The sequence below is a fragment of the Homalodisca vitripennis genome, chromosome 2 (assembly GCF_021130785.1).
Source record: "Homalodisca vitripennis isolate AUS2020 chromosome 2, UT_GWSS_2.1, whole genome shotgun sequence".
NCBI lineage: Eukaryota > Metazoa > Arthropoda > Insecta > Hemiptera > Cicadellidae > Homalodisca > Homalodisca vitripennis.
The window spans coordinates 61,269,856-61,291,072 of NC_060208.1; the positions used below are offsets into that span (position 1 = coordinate 61,269,856).

The following is a 21,217-nucleotide window of genomic DNA, read 5'->3' on the forward strand; positions in this document are numbered from 1 at the left end:
TAACCGATCTTGTGCTGTCTGCGGTAGGTGTAATCTTGTAGGTAATGGTGACCTGTTCCCATCTAAAAAAGCTATTATCTTCTCTCACACACTTCCAGTGATGCTCTTGAAACAATCTTTTTATCCATATGTCTGTCTCTGAAATCTTGTTCTCGTAAGAAAAGTTTTCAACTGTAGAAAGAGCCATAAGTCACAGAGCTATGTTATATCAGGGCAGTAGGGAGCTGATGTTTTGTCTTATTTACCAAAAACTGTTGGATAAGATTGAATAAACCAGTACGCATCATTTCATTATACATTATTACTATGAAGAATTTAGTAATGATTTCCTCATAATTCAGAAAGTTTCTTCATAAACTTTCACCCCACTATCTCACGATATTTAATATTTACTCATTAATTAATACCTATTCACTGTCTGATCTCTTAGATTTTATTCATGATAAACCAAACCATCCTGGTTATAAAGCACTGTGAAAATAGCTTAAGATTGCTTTGACTGTATCATGTTTTTTAGTACTAGCAAGTCTACCACTTTGAGTGAAGACTAAGCGTTTTTATGGTTCATAACCATAAACTCTTGTCTCACTGCCAGTAGTTATTCTTTACTATAATTTTTCTCAACACCAAGTTATACTGTGCAATATGAATGGAATAATCTGGTCTACTATAAGTAGCTTATAACAGATTTTGTGACCACTTTACCGCTTTAAATTGATATGTAACATTTTTTGAACAGTAGTTTTTAACAGTTAAAGTTATTCCAGCTCCAAAGAGTAGAAGATTGTTTTTCATTGATTACTGCAGAAATACTCGTATGAGGTTTTTTGTAAATATTTGGCCATTGCAGGACCGTAAGAATGTAAATGATTCTTCACTGAAATTTAAAAAATTATTTTATTCATGTATCCTCTATATTATCTAAAGTTTCCTTTATCATATCTGTAGTTTACCAAGAGTACCAAAGTTTCTACAAATTATATAATCAACACTTTTTCCATTCATAACAGAAGGTGACATTAACATATCCAGATACAGAGAGACATGATATTGCAAGTCGCAAAAACAGTTAAAGGAAGGACTTTTTGCATATATATCTTTTTCTTTTTGCCAGGCTAGGTTTGCTTCTGTTACTTATTAGTATGTAATATATTTTTTATTATATTTTTTCTGTGCTGCACTTGTGAATAATGCATTACAATAAAAAATAATGAGGCTTGATTAAAGGTTGTTATATAAATTATGTTTGAGATTATTATGATACACATCACTTCTACTTTGTTTACTGAGGAATGTGATTAGATTGTTTAGTTTTATTTATCCTTTGTTGGGAGGCGATGTGATATTGTGATTTTGACTGACTCCATAATGACAGTAATATGGCTAGATTTTATTAGCTGTGGTTACCGTTAACTTATACTCATATTTATTTATTCCTTGTAATAAAACATTTACCCTTCTAAATCTAGTTTCCCAGTACCTACTATTACATGTTGCACTGATACATTTTTAATTAAGAAAATTGATTGTTTTAAAAATGGGTTCAGTTGCAGCCATTGCAATTTTGTGTCTTGTAGAAAAGGAAACTTTTTAACCTCTGAGATAAAATTACCAAAAACATTCTAAATAAACTTGCATTTACAATCTTTTACATCTTATAGTCACTGAGGGAATAATCAAAAGCTAAAGGTGAAAATGATATACTGCACCATGTGAATAATGTATGTTTTGTGGTTAAATACCCTAGTGAAGTATGTTATTGTATTGCTAAATTAGTCATAAATTTATTTTGCCAATACAGTTTTGATTCTTGACAATAGATTGATCGAGTGTGTGATATCTGACTTATCGCCATTATGTTGATGCAATACAAAACGATATACCAGTTATAAAGCCTTCAATCGTTATAGCAATACTGGCGTATGGTATCATACATACCTTCCAATGAGAAATGGAAAACTCTCTGAAGTCAATACAACCTTTTCTTTAGCTACTCCTTTGCATTCCCAAGGTGGCAGAAGCTTGACACTACTTGCATGGGTTCCCTCCACTGCCAACACCTATCTCAGACAATCTCAAAATGCAATAGTTTTAATTAGAGCTCTGATTATCAGACAGGATACAATGTGGAACGTACATCTTGAATTTGTAGATCTCAGCGCTTCAGTATATTTAAAGCACTTTTTAATTTTGAATACATAGTTAATTGTATTTTATTGTGTCTTTAGTTTTATTGTAATTTTAGTTTATCTTATAGTTAATTTATTATACTCCAACGAAGAAACCTTGGAATCTTAACCAGTATCAGTTATGACTCATTTTTGGTCAAGGAGTTCTCATTCAAAGTACAAAAAGTATAGTCTTCTCATGATCTCTGTGATGCAACGAATGTTTGGATATAACAGTGAGCACAGGTACTTGTATAAATGTTAATGCTTTGAGTACCAATGGATAATATATTGGCTAACCATGTTTTATTATAAAAAAAATTAGTATACTTACTGTTTTTTAAGGGTACTTAAGAAATATATCATCCCATTTCATAAATATTTTTTGGTTTTAATGTTATAAAAAAGAAAACTTAGAAATCAACCAGAAAAAAAATATTTTGTTAATTCAATCCCTAATGAGAAAAAAACAATATTTATGCAGCTATTATTCTCAAATGTCATTAAACAGACAGAAGTTTAGTTAGAAACATTTTAATAAAATAATTACAAATATATACCTTTTATAACTTAAATTATGAATTATTTTGTAGTTCTCTCCAAATTATTATTTTGGGCACTGTCTTTTTCACGTATACCAACATTTTTACTTGATAACAAAAATTCTAGTGACATGTGAAAAAATGTTTGTCATGGTCCTCAAAGCGCCAATAGAAGAAAATATTTGAATTTCGATTGTTCAGTATTTATTTGCACTTTTGTTTCAAGGAAACAGTAAACTATAATATGGGTTGTTGTCCTCCTGGTGTTCTGAAAATAATACTATTTTTTGCTTGTTTTCAGAGTGCTCTTACAAATAATTGATTTGTTTTGTATTAAGGTTAAATACAGTAATATAATAAATAGTGCCAGAATATGTACATTTTTTCCTTTTGTAATATATTTTGGATTTGGTCATTTCTAGTTCACTAAAAAGTTCTGGATAGTCAAGGCTATATTGTATGGGTCACCATACTTTTATTTATATTTAATTAAATGTATTTTACCAAGATTTTTAAAGATTTAATTATTTTTATTTATAATTTATGAATTAGTTTTAAATGTAAAATACAATAAAAATTAATAGAAATGTCAATGAAAATACTGTCATTTAGTTAGAAAACATGATATATTGAGGTAAAAATAATACTATTTATAATATAGTTTAACAATCTCAAAACTTATAATATCGCATCTCATCTCATTACATCTTTATTTTTTAAAGAAAATTGTATCTGGAATTATTTAAAAATTACGATTGTATACTTTGTTCTCTTAAAATCAAGCCACCTGTATGGCATATTTATAATTTTAATAGCATCTTATAGCAAAATAAAATGTGGTATCATATAACATCTGAACAAAAATGTTTAGAGAGAAGGAATTTTTATCTCTTTATGGAATGTCTAATATGCTACATAATATAATAAGAATTACATTAAAATGATTACAGTATTTGTAGAAAAATTTAGCCTTATCATACTGTATTGGTTTTTTCTTAGTAGAAACAGCAATACAAATTTAAAACATTTGGTATTTTTTACAACTCTTTTTTTCTTGTGGCCGGTGCCTAGATATACATAATGATGTATGTTAATATGAAAATGTTTGTTTATTTATACAGGGTGTATATTATGTCTGGAAACACCCAAATATATCCTTTAATAATTTAAATATAAATTTGAAACCTCTTACAATCGTGATAGAGATTGGGCATCTACTTTTTGGAACAATGTTTTGTTATGTCACACCAACGGGGGACGTCCTGCCGAGGGTATCGTGAATATTCTTAATGGAAGCCTATACCTTGTGATACATAACTTTAAAGGTAATAGCTTACTGAATTGAATGCCACAAACCGCATCTCAAGGGAATTATTCTATCAGAAAATAGAGCATTTTTAGTATTGAAAATTTTACTGATGTTCAACAATGTAATTTTAACATGGTTCTTGCCACAAAAATGTGTTACACTAATTTTTTAGCATTTTTTTTAAATGTTCAATTAAATAAAACAAAAATTTCATTTTAAGCTGGTTCTATTAGCACAAATTTGCCAGTTTTTATTACAGTACAATTATGGAAATACTTATGTTATTGATTTCTTATTACAAATAAAAAATAATGTATGCTGTTAGAAAAGTCTTACAACAAACGTTTTACCTGCATTTGGTGTCAAAGCAATTGTTCGAACTGTGTTCCTTCTACGGTTTGACAATGAGCCAATCTTGTGTAAAATGATTCGACAGAGTTGCCTAACATTTCTTCAGTTATCAAAGCAATCTCCTCTATAAATCCTGTTTCTTAGGTCTTCCAAATTATGAGGCTTTCTTCTATAAACATTGGATTTTAAATGACCCCATAGGAAATAATCGATTGGTTGACAAATCGGAGATCTTGGAGGCCATTCGATTTCTCCTCTTCGGCCCAATCCATTTATGAGGAAACCTTAAATCCAAATACTCTCTTACCTGTCTCCCATAATGGGGTGGAGCACCATCCTGCTGAAACCATACATTATCAAAGTATTCTCCTGATGCAATTTGAATAGCTGGGATTATTTCATTTTGGAGCATATTGTAGTAAAGTTCGGCATTTAAATTTCCATTGATGGAAAAGGGTCCAACAATTTTGTTACCTAAAATTCCACACCATACGTTCAGTTTTTGTGGTTGCTGTGAATGGGACTCAGTAATCCAATGTGGGTTTTCACTAGCCCAGTAACGGCAATTGTGCCTGTTAACATTGCCATTTTAGGAAAAAAGTTTGCCTCATCAGAAAATAGTATGTTGGTCAGAAAATCTCTATTGTCATCACATTTGCGCATCACAAGTTCACAAAACTCAACTCTTATGTCGTAATCATCCTCACTTAACTGTTGGGACTAAATGAACTTTAAATGGTTTGTATTTATTAATTTTCAAAATCTTACTCACAGACATAGGGTGCATATCATGTTGCTGTGCAGCTTTTCTGAGCGATGTATGTGGGTCTTCAATAAATGTTTGCAAAACATCTAGTGCATGTTCTTCATCTGTTGCAGATTGTATCCTACCCGACTTTGGCCCGATTTACGTACACTCCCTGTCATTTCAAAACGCTCAATAGTTTTTGATATTGTTGAAACACTTATGGGATTCCTTTCTGGGAAAGTGTCATTAAACAAATTACAAACTTCCCGATAAGATCTTTGACGATCGCCATATCCTCGCATCATCAACAGAGTAATTCGTTCTCTTTCAGACAATTCCATTAAAATGCCAAATAAAAATGAACTACTGTAATTAGATAACTTGTTGACAGCAATGCTTCAGAGACACTGATTAACTCGACAGGAATGATATGACCTTTGTCCATTTGTAATTCCCAAGCTTAGACCTGTCTAGTGAAAGCTCCATGCTCAACAAACTGAAACCTGTAGACCAGATGATTAATAACACAATAATGTTTCTCATAGGCTAGTGACCCTTTGTCTCTTTTAAAACCTTCCTGCTGACTGGAAAAACACCAAGTACAGATTCATAAGTAATCAGAGAAAGTGACTCATAAGTTTTATTCATTGTAATAAAAACTGGTAAATTTGTACTAATGAAACCAGCCTAAAAATAAATTGTTTATTTTTATTTTAATTGAACATTTAAAAAAATGCTAAAAAATTAGTGTAAACACATTTTGTGGCAAGAACCATGTTAAAATTACATTGTTGAACATCAGTAAATTTTCAATACTAAAAATGCTCTATTTTCTGATAGAATATTCCTTTGAGATGCGGTTTGTGGCATTCAATTCAGTAAGCTATTACCTTTAAAATTATGTATCACAAGGTATAGGCTTCCATTAAGAATATTCACGATACCCTCGGCAGGGACGTCCCCCGTTGGTGTGACATAACAAAACATTGTTCCAAAAAGTAGATGCCCAATCTCTATCACGATTGTAAGAGGTTTCAAAATTTATATTTAAATTATTAAAGGATATATTTGGGTGTTTCCAGACATAATATACACCCTGTATTTCTACTAGAAACCAAAATTTCCGGTTTTTGGATTTGCACAATGTCAATGACAAGAAAGATGAAATGATCAACAACCTCAATGTAACTGTTCAATTTTCTAGAGACAATTGTTAATCATTACTGCCATGTATTTTGTGTGTACCATTTAACCCTTTTAGATCTCAGACATGTTTTCGAGTATCTGTCATGAATCATCAAATGATCAAATATCGATTGTTTGTATTTTATATCTCGGCAAATTTAAAACTTTTTGTAAACAAAATATAAATCTGTCATATTTGTGCTCACTGTTTTCCCTCATCATATTTTACATAATCATAATATACACTTGATTTCTGGATTTTGTTGTGTTTCATTAATGCCAGTTATCATGTAAAGGTTTGCAATAAATGAATTATTTTCTATTGTGGTGTTTTTTAATTAATGTTTACCCTCTGACTTAATCAGTAGTGTCAATAATTAGGATATCCGGACTGTTCATAATCCGGATTTGATTCTGGAAATTTGGTTTGCATTATGTAAATAGAGTACTGTATTTAAACTCACCATTCAGTACAGATATGAGAATTTGTGTGTTGCTTAGTGGCAGGGCGGTTAGTGATGGCAGAGATGTGTGATGAAACTGATACCAGTGATAGGTTGTTTGTTAATGGCAACACTTGTGGGTACCATATATTTTGAGGAACCAAGAAACAGTTGCCTTGGTGACTGAAGGTATGTAACAATGTTTTTACATAAATTAGGCTTTTGTAAAATTTTTTAATACTTTAGTTCTTATTTTTAAGCATTTCTCCAACTGTGTGTGCTTTTAATATTGTGGTTCAATTAAGAAAATTCTGTTTGTTTTATTTGTTCAGTTAGGCATATTATTTCATTCAAAGATGATTGGATAAGAATTAGAATAAGAGTGATGTTTAAGAGGCAGTGTACAATATATATATATTTGTATTCTGAAACAATTATGGCAGCAGGGATGCTGATGTCATGGCTTGAAAAACAAAGGGAGATTTTATTGAGTCCAAATTTGTATAATGTATATTGCATTGACCTTTGATGAGGAGAAAAAAACTTTGTCAAGAAACATAAGTTATTTTTGAAAAACATGATCTTACACTAGGACAACTCATTGACAATCGTTTACAAAATATGCATTAATAAAGAAAAGACTATTTTAATGTTGCAAACAAAACTGGAAAGTCAAGAAATCATACAGTATATAGTGTAAGATCACAAGGGGCTCTTACATACAACCTGACTGTTCAGTAAACGAATCTACTAAACAGTTACAAAGCTCACCCCTACAGTAAAAGAAACAACCGATAAAAAACTAAATTTGATCAGGTGGAGTTAGCAATCAGATCCTTGACAACTGAATCAAGAACAAAATGTACATTTTCCCCTGAAGTGACACAAGATAAAACAAGGCAACACAGCTTACCTGTTAGGAGAAACGAAAGTACTGGAACAAAAAACAACAGTCTCCAAAAGAAGGTGCTGCACATCATTACATCGTCGGACCATCTGGAGCATAAATGCCTCCAACTGTAGGCCTAGTATTTTAAACAGTTCAAGGCCAATATGTAATGAACTCGCTTATTTACATAAAGCAAAATGTATCACTGTTTGGGAAAAGACAAGATGTATACGGCTACAATACCCACCATGCAAAAGACCTAAACAACTCACAATGTAGATTGTCAAAATCATTTTTGTTTTCTCTTAGGACAAGAAGTTTGTAAATTGCACTTAGTCCTACAAGGACCTTAGCCCTGCTTCCGGAGTGGTAGAATTTTGAGGATGGCCTCCGGAGTAGAGGCCACCTCCTATCGAGGTCCATGAGTAAGAATTAAGGCACTAATCTCAAAGTCATATCCCCCCAGAAGAAGGGGAGGCAAGCTCTGAACCAGCCTCTTTAGTCAATGAAGGCAGGGGGTGGCACACCCTTGTTGAGGCTAGCAAGAACCTCTGATACTTAGGGAACGAACCCCACCAACTCCAACAGTCATCTCCCGCAGTAGACTAGACATATTGAATTATCCTTGCGCACCAGAATCTCGCCATTTGCGGTTAGTGATGTGCCGCTCCTGGATATCCTTAAGGTTGCCCATATTTAAATGACACATCGGTTTTTGCTGTGCTCAGTGGTAGCTTCAACCGGAAGGTATAAACCAGTTAAAAGTGATCCCTGCTGGGTAAAATATGTCAAAATCATTAAATAGTTTTCCAGTAGCATTGGTCAAATTATAGCCTACCAGAAATCATCTGTAACGAACACAACTAAAAGGAAGCCATATGGTCGAGACTTACAAGTAGGTCTATTTAAGCCCTCGATGAACTTGAAGATGAGCCATTGTTCTTGTCCTACCACCATAAACATATTTTACATAGTGTATATAGTTTTAAATACTTGACAAAATTGTTTTTAAACAAATTGCAAAATGTTTATAACAAAATCTGATACAGACTATCTGGTCAAAGATGAATACATCAGATATCAAGTAAGTATGCTACAATGACATTTCTTTTATACAATTTGAATTGTATCATTGTAAACTGACACTATACATTTCTCCAACAAATTTTGTAATAAAGTGTTTTTGATTCTGATTCAAATATAATTAATTTTTAATATCAGGTTTAGTTGCCTCATGCCGCCCCACTAAACTATTTACATGATTGTGTAGGGGAACTCTTGTAGTTTATGAAAACATAAAATTATTAACCCATTTTTGCTCGAAATTTTATTTTATTTTTATCATAATTACTGAAAAAATCCCATTATTTATCACATTCAAATTAATTACTTTTGAAAACTTAGTATTTTGTATACTTAACGATTTAAGCCTAATGGAGTAAACATCTTTTTTAATAACTTTCATAACTAACCAAAGCTTTCTTATACAGTTAATTATATATTTATGTGTATGTAAATGAGTACAAGCGTTAAATGTTAAACAAACAAAACACGTTTGTATACAGCTGAAAAATTGAAAGATTATGTCTACAAGCAGTTCAAATTATTAATTAATATTTTTTAATCAAAAATTTGTATAATTTATATAACAAATATTAAACAACCGCTACATAATCAGAAACAATTTAACTAACATACTCTACTAGTTGCACTGGTTAATAAAATATATATTCCCTGATATAGTGTAGGAGTAGATATTCCATTTTGTTCATGGTTTTTTGTTACAGAATTTGCTCCAAAAACAGTGATCAATTAGAATAAATTGGATGTCACAAATTGGTACTATGTCATTTGGAAAACAAAATCATAATTTTTAAAATAATTTGTAATTTTGTGTTAAGAAACATTGATACATTAAAAAAATTGCTCATGTTGTATCTTGTTTTAAAGAAAATGGCAATAGGCTTTGTTGCTACAGCAATATGTATGAGTCATGTTGAGAAAATGAAATAAACACAAGAAACCACAAATAAAGACTTCACGTGGTAATAGAATGACATTCTTCAGGAAGATTTCATGGATGGAGTTTAAGAAAGAGGTAATGTGACTAGCATTCACATAAAACCCTGAATTAACAAGTGCAGGAATATGCTCACTAGAAAACTGACGATTACATTTTTCATAGCTGGATACACATAAAACTAACCATCAGATATGTAGGTAATAGTTAAATCACCGTCCGACAGCTAGACAAAGATACTGAATATTGCCACTTTTAGGTTCTGTATATGGTAAGCTGATGCTGATTTAACATTTATTTACGGGTCTGACAGTTGGTTGTAATTGTGTCACAATAAGAAAAATATCTGTTTCAATCTTCATCAAAACTACTGTGGCTGATGATTAGTTTCTTCCTTAGGGAAATTTTTCTATTGACATCAAGAAAAACCAGATTGTGTACTTATATAATTCAAATTGGCTCTCATTTATTTAAAATTTTTGTACAGTTGTGTTGGTGGATATATTATAATTTTTGTTGGTTTTTAGATATTTGTTCTTAATTGTAAAACCCTTCATTAAAACTATCAGCAAGCAGTTTTGTCATTTTGAAATAACCAACTGTTTTCAAAAGGTTTCCATACTTTTCAGTTATAGTATGCTCGAAATTTTTATATTTGATTAATTATTATAATGTACTTGTATTCAACATTATACATTAGGATACAGATACTTAAAATCCATTCGATACATAAATTACATTCTGTTAAAAATTTCTGTCATTTTTCTTTTAGTAGTTTTTCATGTGTTCATTTAAAATAATTGTAAATTTATGCAAGTGTGTGTATACATTCTTGTAAATAAGTTTTTATTTGGAAGAAATCAGACTGTAAGGAGACAATCTTGGATTTCTGGAGTGTTGTACTTTGGATTGAAACTCAACGAGGACACCTGGCCAGACTCACTGCTTGATTGAGTGAGTGTTGGTTTATTGCATCATCACATATGAGACAACAGGACATTGATAAATGCTTCGTGATCAGGAAGAATTGTTGTAACTGGTTCTGACACAACGTATTGTCTTAAGCTTTTATCTCCTATATATACAGGGTGACCATTAAGTCTTAGGACGACCTTATAACTTTTAAACGACAAGAGATATCATAACCAAATTTTGTATACCGTTACTGGAAATTGTAAGCTACTTTTCTGTGTACATGGTGGTCGTATTTCACCTTTGGGGGACGGCCCGTCGGGGGTTATAAGAAAATCTTTAATGACAGCCTATGTTGAGTTGTACATCATTTTAAAGGTCTAGTTGAACTGAAAACAATGCCGCAAACCGGACTACAAAAGATTGACCCAGTCGGAAGAAATCGCTGTTCAAAGTTTAAAAATGTTTAATACCATTATACATAAGAAATAACTAATTTTGTAGCTGTTAGAAGTTAAGGGGAATACTTAGTGAACTCATTTAAAAGTAGATGTTCAAAATGTTTCCTTTCGGTCGTCTGACAATGTGCTACGTTTAATCAGAAAAACCTGCTGCATTAAGAAGTACAATGAAAAGTGAAAGCAGTGCCTCTAGGTCAAGGTTTCCCATCCACTGGACTTCCCCATAATGGCTGTTATCTGTCTATCAGTTCTCTTATAAGTTTCACTTAAGCTACAGTACTTTTTGCAGTCATATCCTGTTACTGCAAGTTATAAGTTTTAAGAGATGTTGCTTAGTGAGCGTGAAAGAATTACACTTTTAATGATACGCGACTGGGGTTATAATGTAAGACCGTTTGCAGAAGTAACATATTTATTCAATGCTACTTTTCCTGATAGAGCTCCTATTTCTAAATCCACACCACAGTACACAGTTCCTCGCTTTGTAGACACTGGTAGTGTTAAGGATCGAGCCAGATTTGGACGACCAAGTACTGTGACAGACGAAGACGGTCTTTCATTGAAAATCTAACTAAGCGAAGATGTTTTTGATCGCCGGATGGAATTCAGTGAAATTGACCAAAACCCAATACTTTTAGACGGTATTATATTGAGTCGACTTTTATGTTGCATGGCCATGTTAACAGGCATAATTGCCGGTATTGGGATAATGTTAACCCACACTGGATGAGTTAGTGTCACACAGAAAATCCCCAAAAATTAAACGTATGGGCAGGTATCGTACGTAATTCAATTATAGGACCATTTTTCATCGATGGAAATTTAAATGCCAACAAGTATCATGATACGCTCCAAAATGAGATAGTTCCTGCTTTACAAGCTACTCTGGGCGCTGACTTCCAAACATGATTTTTCCATCAAGACGGAGCACCGTTACACTATGGTGTTCAGGTAAGGCAATACTTAGATTCCCACACCGGTGGATTGGAAGACGTGGTGCGATTGAGTGGCCGGCTCGTTCCCCTGACCTAACTCCGCTTGACTACTTCCTATTGGGCTACATCAAGGACAAAGTGTATCGAACTCAGCCTACAGATCTGAACGAACTCAGACATAGGATATCACATGAAGCTCAACCTATTCTACGAGAATACTTACAAAATGCAGTAGCCGGCATTTATAACCGGTTAGCACATTGTCAGACGGCCGAAAGGAAACATTTTGAACATCTACTTTTAAATGAGTTCACTAAGTATTCCCCTTAACTTCTAACAGCTACAGTATTAGTTATTTCTTATGTAATAATGGTATTAAACATTTTTTAAACTTTGAACAGCGATTTCTTCCGACTGGATCAACATTTTAAAGTCCGGTTTGCGGCATTGTTTTCAGTTCAACTAGACCCTTAAAATGATGTATAACTCAACATAGGCTGTCATTAAAGATTTTCTTATAACCCCCGACGGGCCGTCCCCCAAAGGTGAAATACGACCACCATGTACACAGAAAAGTAGCTTACAATTTCCAGTAACGGTATACAAAATTTGGTTATGATATCTCTTGTCGTTTAAAAGTTATAAGGTCGTCCTAAGACTTAATGGTCACCCTGTATATATATATATATATATATATATATATATATATATATATATATAGACTACTTATTTAATTTAAATAAACATTAAATCACAAAAAGTACTTGCTCATAACCAATCATATGTTAGTGTGCTTATTTAAACGCATATGTGACAGATACAGCCAAATACAAAATAATTGAATCGGAAAAAGTAAGCCCTCTGTGGTGTAATGGTAGCACATTCACCCGGCAAGTGAGAGATCCGGGTTTGACTCCCGGCAGAGCAACTAATAGTGTTACTCATCCAAACCCACATTTTTACTGCAGTAAAAAACAAAAAATAAAAATTATACAATTTTTTCCATTTTTTACTGTGGACAATCATTATCAGCAAACAACAAATATGAAAACTCACTGTTCAAATTAAGACTAGGTCTAACACATTTGGACTATGACATTTATGTACGTTGCACTATGAATGTACTCGCGAAGTTTGCATTGTGCTCAAAGTGTGTAGAAGTAGCTGTGGTAAGGAGGAACGTAGTGGTACGAGGCTGGAGCTAACACCAGTGGAGCTACTGGGACTGAACGTTCTGCATCAGAATATTTCACCGGTGTTGTGTTGGCAGGACTGATTACATCCTTAATTTTCTCACTCTCTGTTACCTTCACCTGCAACATAAATTTCCAATGTTTTAAATGTGCAGATACTTACATGGAAGTGAGGAGGTATTGTGGACAACATCATCATAGTAACCACCCAACCCCGTGAGGACAAAGAATGTACCAATATTAGCCACTAGATCATGTTCAGAGTGGTTTTTAAAATCTTTATACATTACATTTTTATATACAGAAGCATACAGTACTTGTTTAATTTCAGAAAAGGTTGGAATGCAAAATATCTTGTTCGATCAGGACTCGAACTCGGATTTCTTCCATGTAGGACTAGCAAGCTAACTGTTACCTAACCATAGTCTTTATATTAACAGTAATTATAATTAACAGTTATCCACCAAGTGAACATGCGTTTTTATGTGTCTTATCACACATTTATTTGTAACTTCAATAGGATTCTACATAATGCGTAACATGTTATGGTTTTTTTTAGAAACTAAAATTTACCAGGTAATGGCTATTGTAGACGTTGTATTGTCCCTTAATGAGTACAGTTTCAAAGAAAAGTCTCCTATTTATTCCAAAAACTCTATAAAAAAGCAGTATAAATATTTAAACAGATTATTTTATCTAAACAAAAATTGTTTATTTACATATAAAAACAATTATATACCCCATACTAAATATATTGTATATTCTTTGTTATTTATCAAAATATCATTGCACAACTCTCAAAAATGGCCTGCCAATAAGGAGTGATAACACTACTAGGAGGTGAATGAAACAACCAAACTAATGTGTGACTAGGAGGAGATCAAATATAACAATAAACATAAAACACAGAACACTGAAACAGTTTGCCTGACGATCCAAGAGCAGCAAGTGCAAGTTACTTATCACTTCACTTATTGTTCTAAAAGGCCAGTTGGTCTATCTGATAGTTGTTTTAGTGGGAAAAGTAAAATAAAGAGTGTTTTTAGTTACTCGTATTGTAATTGTGTAAAAGGACCCATAGATTTACTCCAAAGTAATAGTTAAATCTCTCAATCCTGAGGTATCTCACTATCGAAGGGAACATATCCCAAATACCAGCTATCTATTAAGTAATTTATCTGTATCATTATGCATAAACAATCCACGAGAGTTTCTCTGAGTACAGAGGTAAAGTGGCATATGAATTGTGCAGAAAAACTAGCAATTCACGTCTTTGCACAGTTGGGCCATAAGGAGTGTGAAGAGTTTGATGAAATGCTACAACTTACATTCCTATACTACAGACAATTTGATTCAGGATTGTAATGATTTTATTGGCAAACCCCCCATGATAGAGGTCAAGAGGAATGTACCAGTTTTTGTATTGTAAAAATGACTTACAGGATGAAACAGTTATTGTCACTATAGATCTCAAAATAGTTGTAATGACCCCTCTTAGTGACACAAAAAGATCTTATTTTTGAAGAGACTCATGGCGAACAATCAAATGATTGCACCAGTAATAGTACATTCTAATTTGAGACCATGTTTCTGTCTATGGCAGGAAACGATATGAATGATAAACAAAGAAGTGCATTTTACTATTAATGGGATTAACGTTGAGCAGTTTGCAGCCTTCTTACTTGGTTTTGCTGTTAAAACTATATAGTTGTTACTGCTAGCTAAACACTAAATATCTTGGAAACCACTAGATACATCTGTTTTTACAACACCATTGATTCCTCGACTCCCAAAACATGAAAATCGATATAACTCAAAATAAAAGAATTGCAATTACTGCGTTTTTTTTTCTTAGTAGTTTGACCCTGTCCATCATCTGTTTATTAAACAATTACTGTTTATTCCAGAGGAAAACAAGTATGAAGTGTCAACAATATTTATTTTTTTACCATTCTCATTAGTTATCTATAAATTCAATATTAAAACTTGAAATTTGAATATTGTTGAAATGATCATAAGTATTACTACTCCACCTCGTGTTAGTGATTTTTTAAATGCAATAAAGTTGTATATGAGCTGTTGTTGACAATACTCATGTTTTTTATTCTAATTCCCATGTTTACCTTACACACAACATAGCTTTTTAAACAATTTTGCCCACACTAACCTTGACTGAGGCAGATGGAACAGAGTACAATGCAGGTAGAAGGACAGCAGAGCGTTTCCTTCGCTCCTCTGAACTCTTGACTTCAGTGGCTTCAGACTCCTCAGGAACAGCTGCCTTGGCTGCCAGTTCCTTGTAGGTCTTCTCAAACTCTGCTCTAGCTGCAGCCACCTGGTGGCCAACATGAATTATTGATTTTGATTTTTGCTCCCTTGCTTTTGCAGATCTTTTATCACTATATTATGATAAAGAAATTGTATTCAATTGAAGAAGTGCTTTTGTGGTTGGCTATATCAGTATTGTTGCATTAGTACATTCTGTTGTATTGGTGGTATATCTACATTTGACTATGTTCCATTCATCATTGTTGTCTATGATCAATAAGGGTTGATTAAATGTTTTTATATTGGAACAAGCACATGCACCACCAATCTACATACCACATAACAGGTCATGTGAAGGCTTACACCTACCATTTCATGGTTATCTTACTTTGTGGGAAATGTTCTCTAGGAGAAAATTAGTAATCTCTTATGTAATGCAAAAGTGAAAAGGAATGTTACAAGTTCATTCTGGGCCACACATTTCAAAGTAGGTGTATCCCTAGAACTCTCAGATCTGTATTTTTACCTGGCTGGTTATGATGTGTAGAAATCTATAGAAAAACAATATCTCTTCACAGTACACAAACTAATAGAGGAAGAAGTCAAAGCTTCCCAAATCTCAAATTTCTTCACAAATGATGGCATGAGAGAAAAGGCCATGTGTTTCTATTTGTTAAGAATTGCAAATTACACTACGCTAATTATTCCAATCTGAATCCAGCCAGTCATTTGTCAGTCAGTCAGCCCACATATCGTATATGTTGTTCAATAGTCAATAATTTGGAATGGTAATTTTACAAATAAATGTATTGCTATACTTTAGGTAGGGCTTACCTCAGGGGTGTAGTCGACAGGGGCTGGTGCCTCTAGGGGGGCAGGCACAGCTGGTACTGTAGGCAAGTTGTTTCCTTCCAGCACACGATACCCTTCAGAGTCAGCAATGTAGACAACACGTACTAACTTATTGTTAGGGTCCACATAACTGTAGCTCCCTCTCACTGAGCCGTCCAGCAGACGGGCTTCTGAGCGGAACTGAGGGAGAAAATTCTAAATCAATACTTTTGGATTTTTTAAATATATATGGATGTGGATAAATACCATGTTTGCAGCTTGCTCCGAGATCTGAAATGTCTTCAAATCTTTTAATTAATAATGATTGCTAGTTAACAATGATAATTTCTCCCACATTTTCATAAGAACACTTTTACCTGAAGATTTTTACTCTGCATCATCCATAAATGAAATAGTTTTAACTAAACACATTTTTCAACATTACATTAAGACTTGTTCAAAGTTATAAAATGATGGACCTTCCTCTTAATTCAATGTAGCTTGGTTAGAACTGGAAAGTTTGTACACTGAAACTATCTTATGATTGTAAAAGTGTTTATTCCCATATTGAAGTAATAGAAACATATTGAGTTGAAATTTTAAAAGAGATTTGTAAATTAAAAATTCAATCATGAATTCAGAAAAAATATATTTGGTTACCACAAAATTTGTTTTATAAATAAACAGCCTAGAAGGAATAGGCATTTAATTTGACATATTTCTGTACAATACTATCATATACAAATTAAGAATTACATAGTTGAGTGGTCTCTTTATTATATAGTTTTAATAGTCATATTTCACTCAAACTTAAAATGTAATATTTAATAAATTTTGAATGAGAAATATTTATATGTCAGTTTGTGCCATTCTTTAAAGGATGGTATCTAATAAACTACAAACAATAATTGAAAATTGTATCACAATAAATATTGTTTTTGAGAAAGCATTGTTTTTTTGTCGTAAAGAATACGATCTTTTGCTTTAATAGTATAAAAATAAAAATGTAAGGAAAATTTGTTTGTGGAAATACATACTTGCATGATTCGTTAAAATCAACCTGTTTATTTGTCATTGATGAAGCATTCACACTTATACATAAATGTTAAATATAGACATTTTTATGAAAACTAAATTTTCTACTCATATATTTTCAAATATTTTCTTCTAAAATTCAAATTTTTTTAACCATCTCAATATTTTTTTCATATGCCTTGTAGAATAATCAGAAATCTAAACAGAGAATTACCAGAACAGTTCTTTTGATAGGGATAGGTTATGAGCATTTTGTAATTGCACAAAATCCATATCCAGTATAGGTAACCCACATATTGTATATGTAACACAGTAGTTAATAATGTGGAATGGTAATTTTACAAATAAATGTATCGCTATATGTAAGTTATTACTCTACAATTTGTGACTTTTGTAACTTTTCTAGATGCCACATATTACAAGTTTAAAACTTAGGATGATTCTTAGTTCCCTGTTAAATCTTGAAAATGATACTTTTAACAACTAATTCTACGTGTTGCTTGGTGGTAAGTTGACAAAGATTACCATTTGTACTTCACAATTTTACCTGGTTATTGCCTGCGTAACCAAAGTTGAACTGTCCAAGACCATCTTGGGCATGGAACTGGGCAGACGTGAGTGGCCGAAGATAAGGTAAAGGATATACTGGCCAGACAATCTGTGCCTGCGCACATGCCAGCAACGTCATCAACACCTGCAAAATCACAAAGGTATATAGAAAACGCTTATAAGGTCTTTACAAATATCAGAGTGGTTTTTAATTGGCTTCATTAACAAAAGTAAAATTGTTCAGATGAACATAGGACATTTTTTGTGTCATACAAGTTTTTTCTCTTAAAAAAGATGTATATTCTCTTGAAAACATACTGTAGTTGCTCTAAATATCTAGCTTAGTCTAGTCAGTATTTTTTCTTACACTAAGTCCACACATAGGTGGAAGAAATACAGATATAATAATATACATAACCCTCTAATCAAGCAAAATGTCTTTATCAGAAACATATATAAGAGGGACAAAGTCCTCTTTTCCTAATATTTTTAAAGACAAATATTAAAATTACTTTATGGCTCATATTAGCTATACTACAGCTTACTTCAAAAGTACTGTTCTCGGATCAAAAAGTGTAGATAGTAGAGTTTGGGAGTTGATGACTAACTAACTATTAGAGATACAATAGTTGGAATTAATTTACAATTTGATTTGTTCATTTCTGCGTTTAGACAAAATAAAGCAATACATTTTAAAACATGACATTGGAGATCCAAATTTATCGGATAAAAAGGTGAAGGGAAGTGGTCAAAAATGGTTAAACAAGTTATTACCGCTCCCTCTTACAGTCTAGCGGTTTGCGCGTTACAGCGACAGGTGCGGCCGCGGTATAATAATAAACAAAAAAAACTAAATCTACATACGTACTAAGAAAACTACACCTGAAATTATCGTTTATAAAAAGTTGGTTTTAATTTAATCATATATTTCCGATTTACAAAATTTCAAAATTGCAGTTTGGTTGAAAAGCACAAAAAAAACGATAACTTTTTCGTTGTTACCAAAATAAAAACTGGAAGTTATTGTTTTAAATAATTTTCTTTACGTGTAAACGCAGAAATAAACAAGGTAAATTTAATGTAACTTCCGTTATTGTAGGTTTACTGGTTATACGAGTAGTTTTTTTTTTTTTTTTTTTTTTTAAGAAAATCCCTGATGGAGCTCCGTCTAGGTGTCCTCTCTCACACGCTAAACGTCTCAATTCTAACTTCTACGATATTAAAATACACACCTATATTACCTCTGAAACAATTTTTTACTGATTGGATTAGTACCCATGTATTTCAGTAAAATAAAAATATGTTGTGTGTTTTTGTGAATTATGACAACCAAAAATATGGAGAAAACATGGTTTTCTATTCAAAATTTAAGCTTTCTCCACTTCAACTCATCATTACTCATCACTTAAAAATAATAGCAGTAAAAGAATTCATATACAGCATTTGTTGTATCTCTCTTGAAGAACGACATACCAAACATTGAGAGTTCCAAGTTAATAATTAAAGGCGTAATTAATTTTGGTATAGACTCTTACGAAATCGGTTCCTTCGTAGTTATTATTTTGAGATCTTGAAAATGTTGTATTGTACTGTATTTTACACCATCCCACCAAAAGAAGATATTTAAATAAGTTTTTGGTGATTACAACGGGTGAACAGTGGCTGCTTCCTGGGCCGGGAGTACAGTCTGTGTTCTCAGGCAACAATCGTGGCCGAGCGTCAACATTTACCAGAGGTCAGTGGGTTGACATAACCAACCTTACCACATTTTTCCATGTTCATCGTTAGTTCTTCGTTATTTCCTAAATATAATTATGCAAATATCATTTTATATACAAACAGCCTATTGAAATTGTCCTTGTGGTAGCACGTACTGAAAATATCTGCATAACTTCATCGAACATGACCCACAGAGCCCAAAACAAGGGCCCCGTTCAAAAGTTTATATATACATACATAAAAAAAAGTATTATACTAAGTATGGTGAAGGTTGTACGTCTATATCTCAATCCGTTTGGAATATATCCAGGCGTATCAGGACTTAATTTACAGTCTGTATATAATTTATCAGTATACCTAAGTATATAATATGGATATTTAATAATTAATATACTGTAATTACTATTGTGATTCATGAATTTCTCAACACTGTAAATTGTTTTGTTACTTGGCTTCTTCGATATTGTGGCATGGCATGTTTACAGAGCCTGAAAAAAAGGAAAAGGTACAAACATGTCCCAACGAGCCGTACTTTATAAGATAAAGCCCGAGGAAACAGTAATGACAGTGATCATTGTTGCAAAGGGGTACAATACAATGCATCAAATTAAAGTAAAACTGTTTGAATAGAAGAATGCAGTGAGCAGGAATTGGCTACGTTTTTATATACATTGTATTACATCAGATTTACAAAAGCAATGGGCGTACTTTACAATAATACAGGTATAGTCTAGACTCCAAAGTAGCACACAGTCGGGATGACTTCGCAAGCGGGCAAAGGCGTTCTTTCATCCAAGGAATTAATCTAATCCTAATTATTTTAACGGGAAAGTTTGGATGGATTTGTGTCCTTATATTACGCGAAAGCTACGTACGATTGTGTTGAAAGCCTATACCATTTCAATTCTATTATAGGACTCAATCGATATAGATACTCACTGAGAAGGGGCAAAGGATGCTGACTTCGAGTATCCTCACTACTGTCCTAAAATAATTCTATAGTAACTTCCGACATCTTAGAAGCTATTCCACCAAATTTAATTTAATTTTTCATAAACATTATAATTACCTCATTGGTTCGACTACATACTAGTAATCCTACGTAACGCGACAAATCTATACATTTCACTCCAAAGTTAAACACACTGCTAAAATTGTTTACATACCAATAAAGCAATACCATTATAATAATCTTCATTTTCAAATTTTTGCAAAAAATAAGTGGTCCTTAATTTTAGGGAGACTAAAACCAAAGACCTCAATGAATCAGCTTTTTGCTGGACAGGATCTCTTAAGAAAGCGAAATAAAGGAGGTAGTGGTACTTACGATGCAGATCATGGCTAAGCGTCCAGGTTAGGTTAGGTTACCAGGTATCCGTCGTCTGCTCCGCTTATATAGCGCTTCTTTCGACCTCAAATCGACCTTGGGCGAGCCGCGAGGTCTTCCTACCTCACAACAGAGCCACCACCGCCGCACCGGTTTGCGAAAAATGAGATTACATAGAAAAACAATGCGCTATTTTTGCTGTGGAAGGTGCCAATGATCTGTTGCTTTATATACAGTGACGTAACCTGTAGACGTTTCCATACTTACAGAAATTTTAGTAAAATAATTGTGTATATAGTGTTTAATTTAAACAGAAGTATAATTTTTAAATG

The 21,217-nt window shown here is 32.8% G+C and overlaps 1 protein-coding gene across 1 annotated transcript; it reads right to left on the reverse strand.

Annotated features, from left to right (window-relative positions):
* Positions 1–12,945: 12,945 nt before the first annotated feature.
* LOC124356264 (cuticle protein 6-like) lies at positions 12,946–20,970 on the reverse strand. The gene is made up of 5 exons (XM_046807448.1): positions 20,886–20,970; positions 17,838–17,984; positions 16,259–16,456; positions 15,324–15,491; positions 12,946–13,276 (listed from the first exon to the last, which is right to left on the reverse strand). The coding sequence occupies exons 1-5, from the start codon at positions 20,895–20,897 to the stop codon at positions 13,109–13,111; spliced, it is 693 nt and encodes a 230-aa protein (XP_046663404.1). The 5' UTR covers positions 20,898–20,970; the 3' UTR covers positions 12,946–13,108.
* Positions 20,971–21,217: the final 247 nt, after the last annotated feature.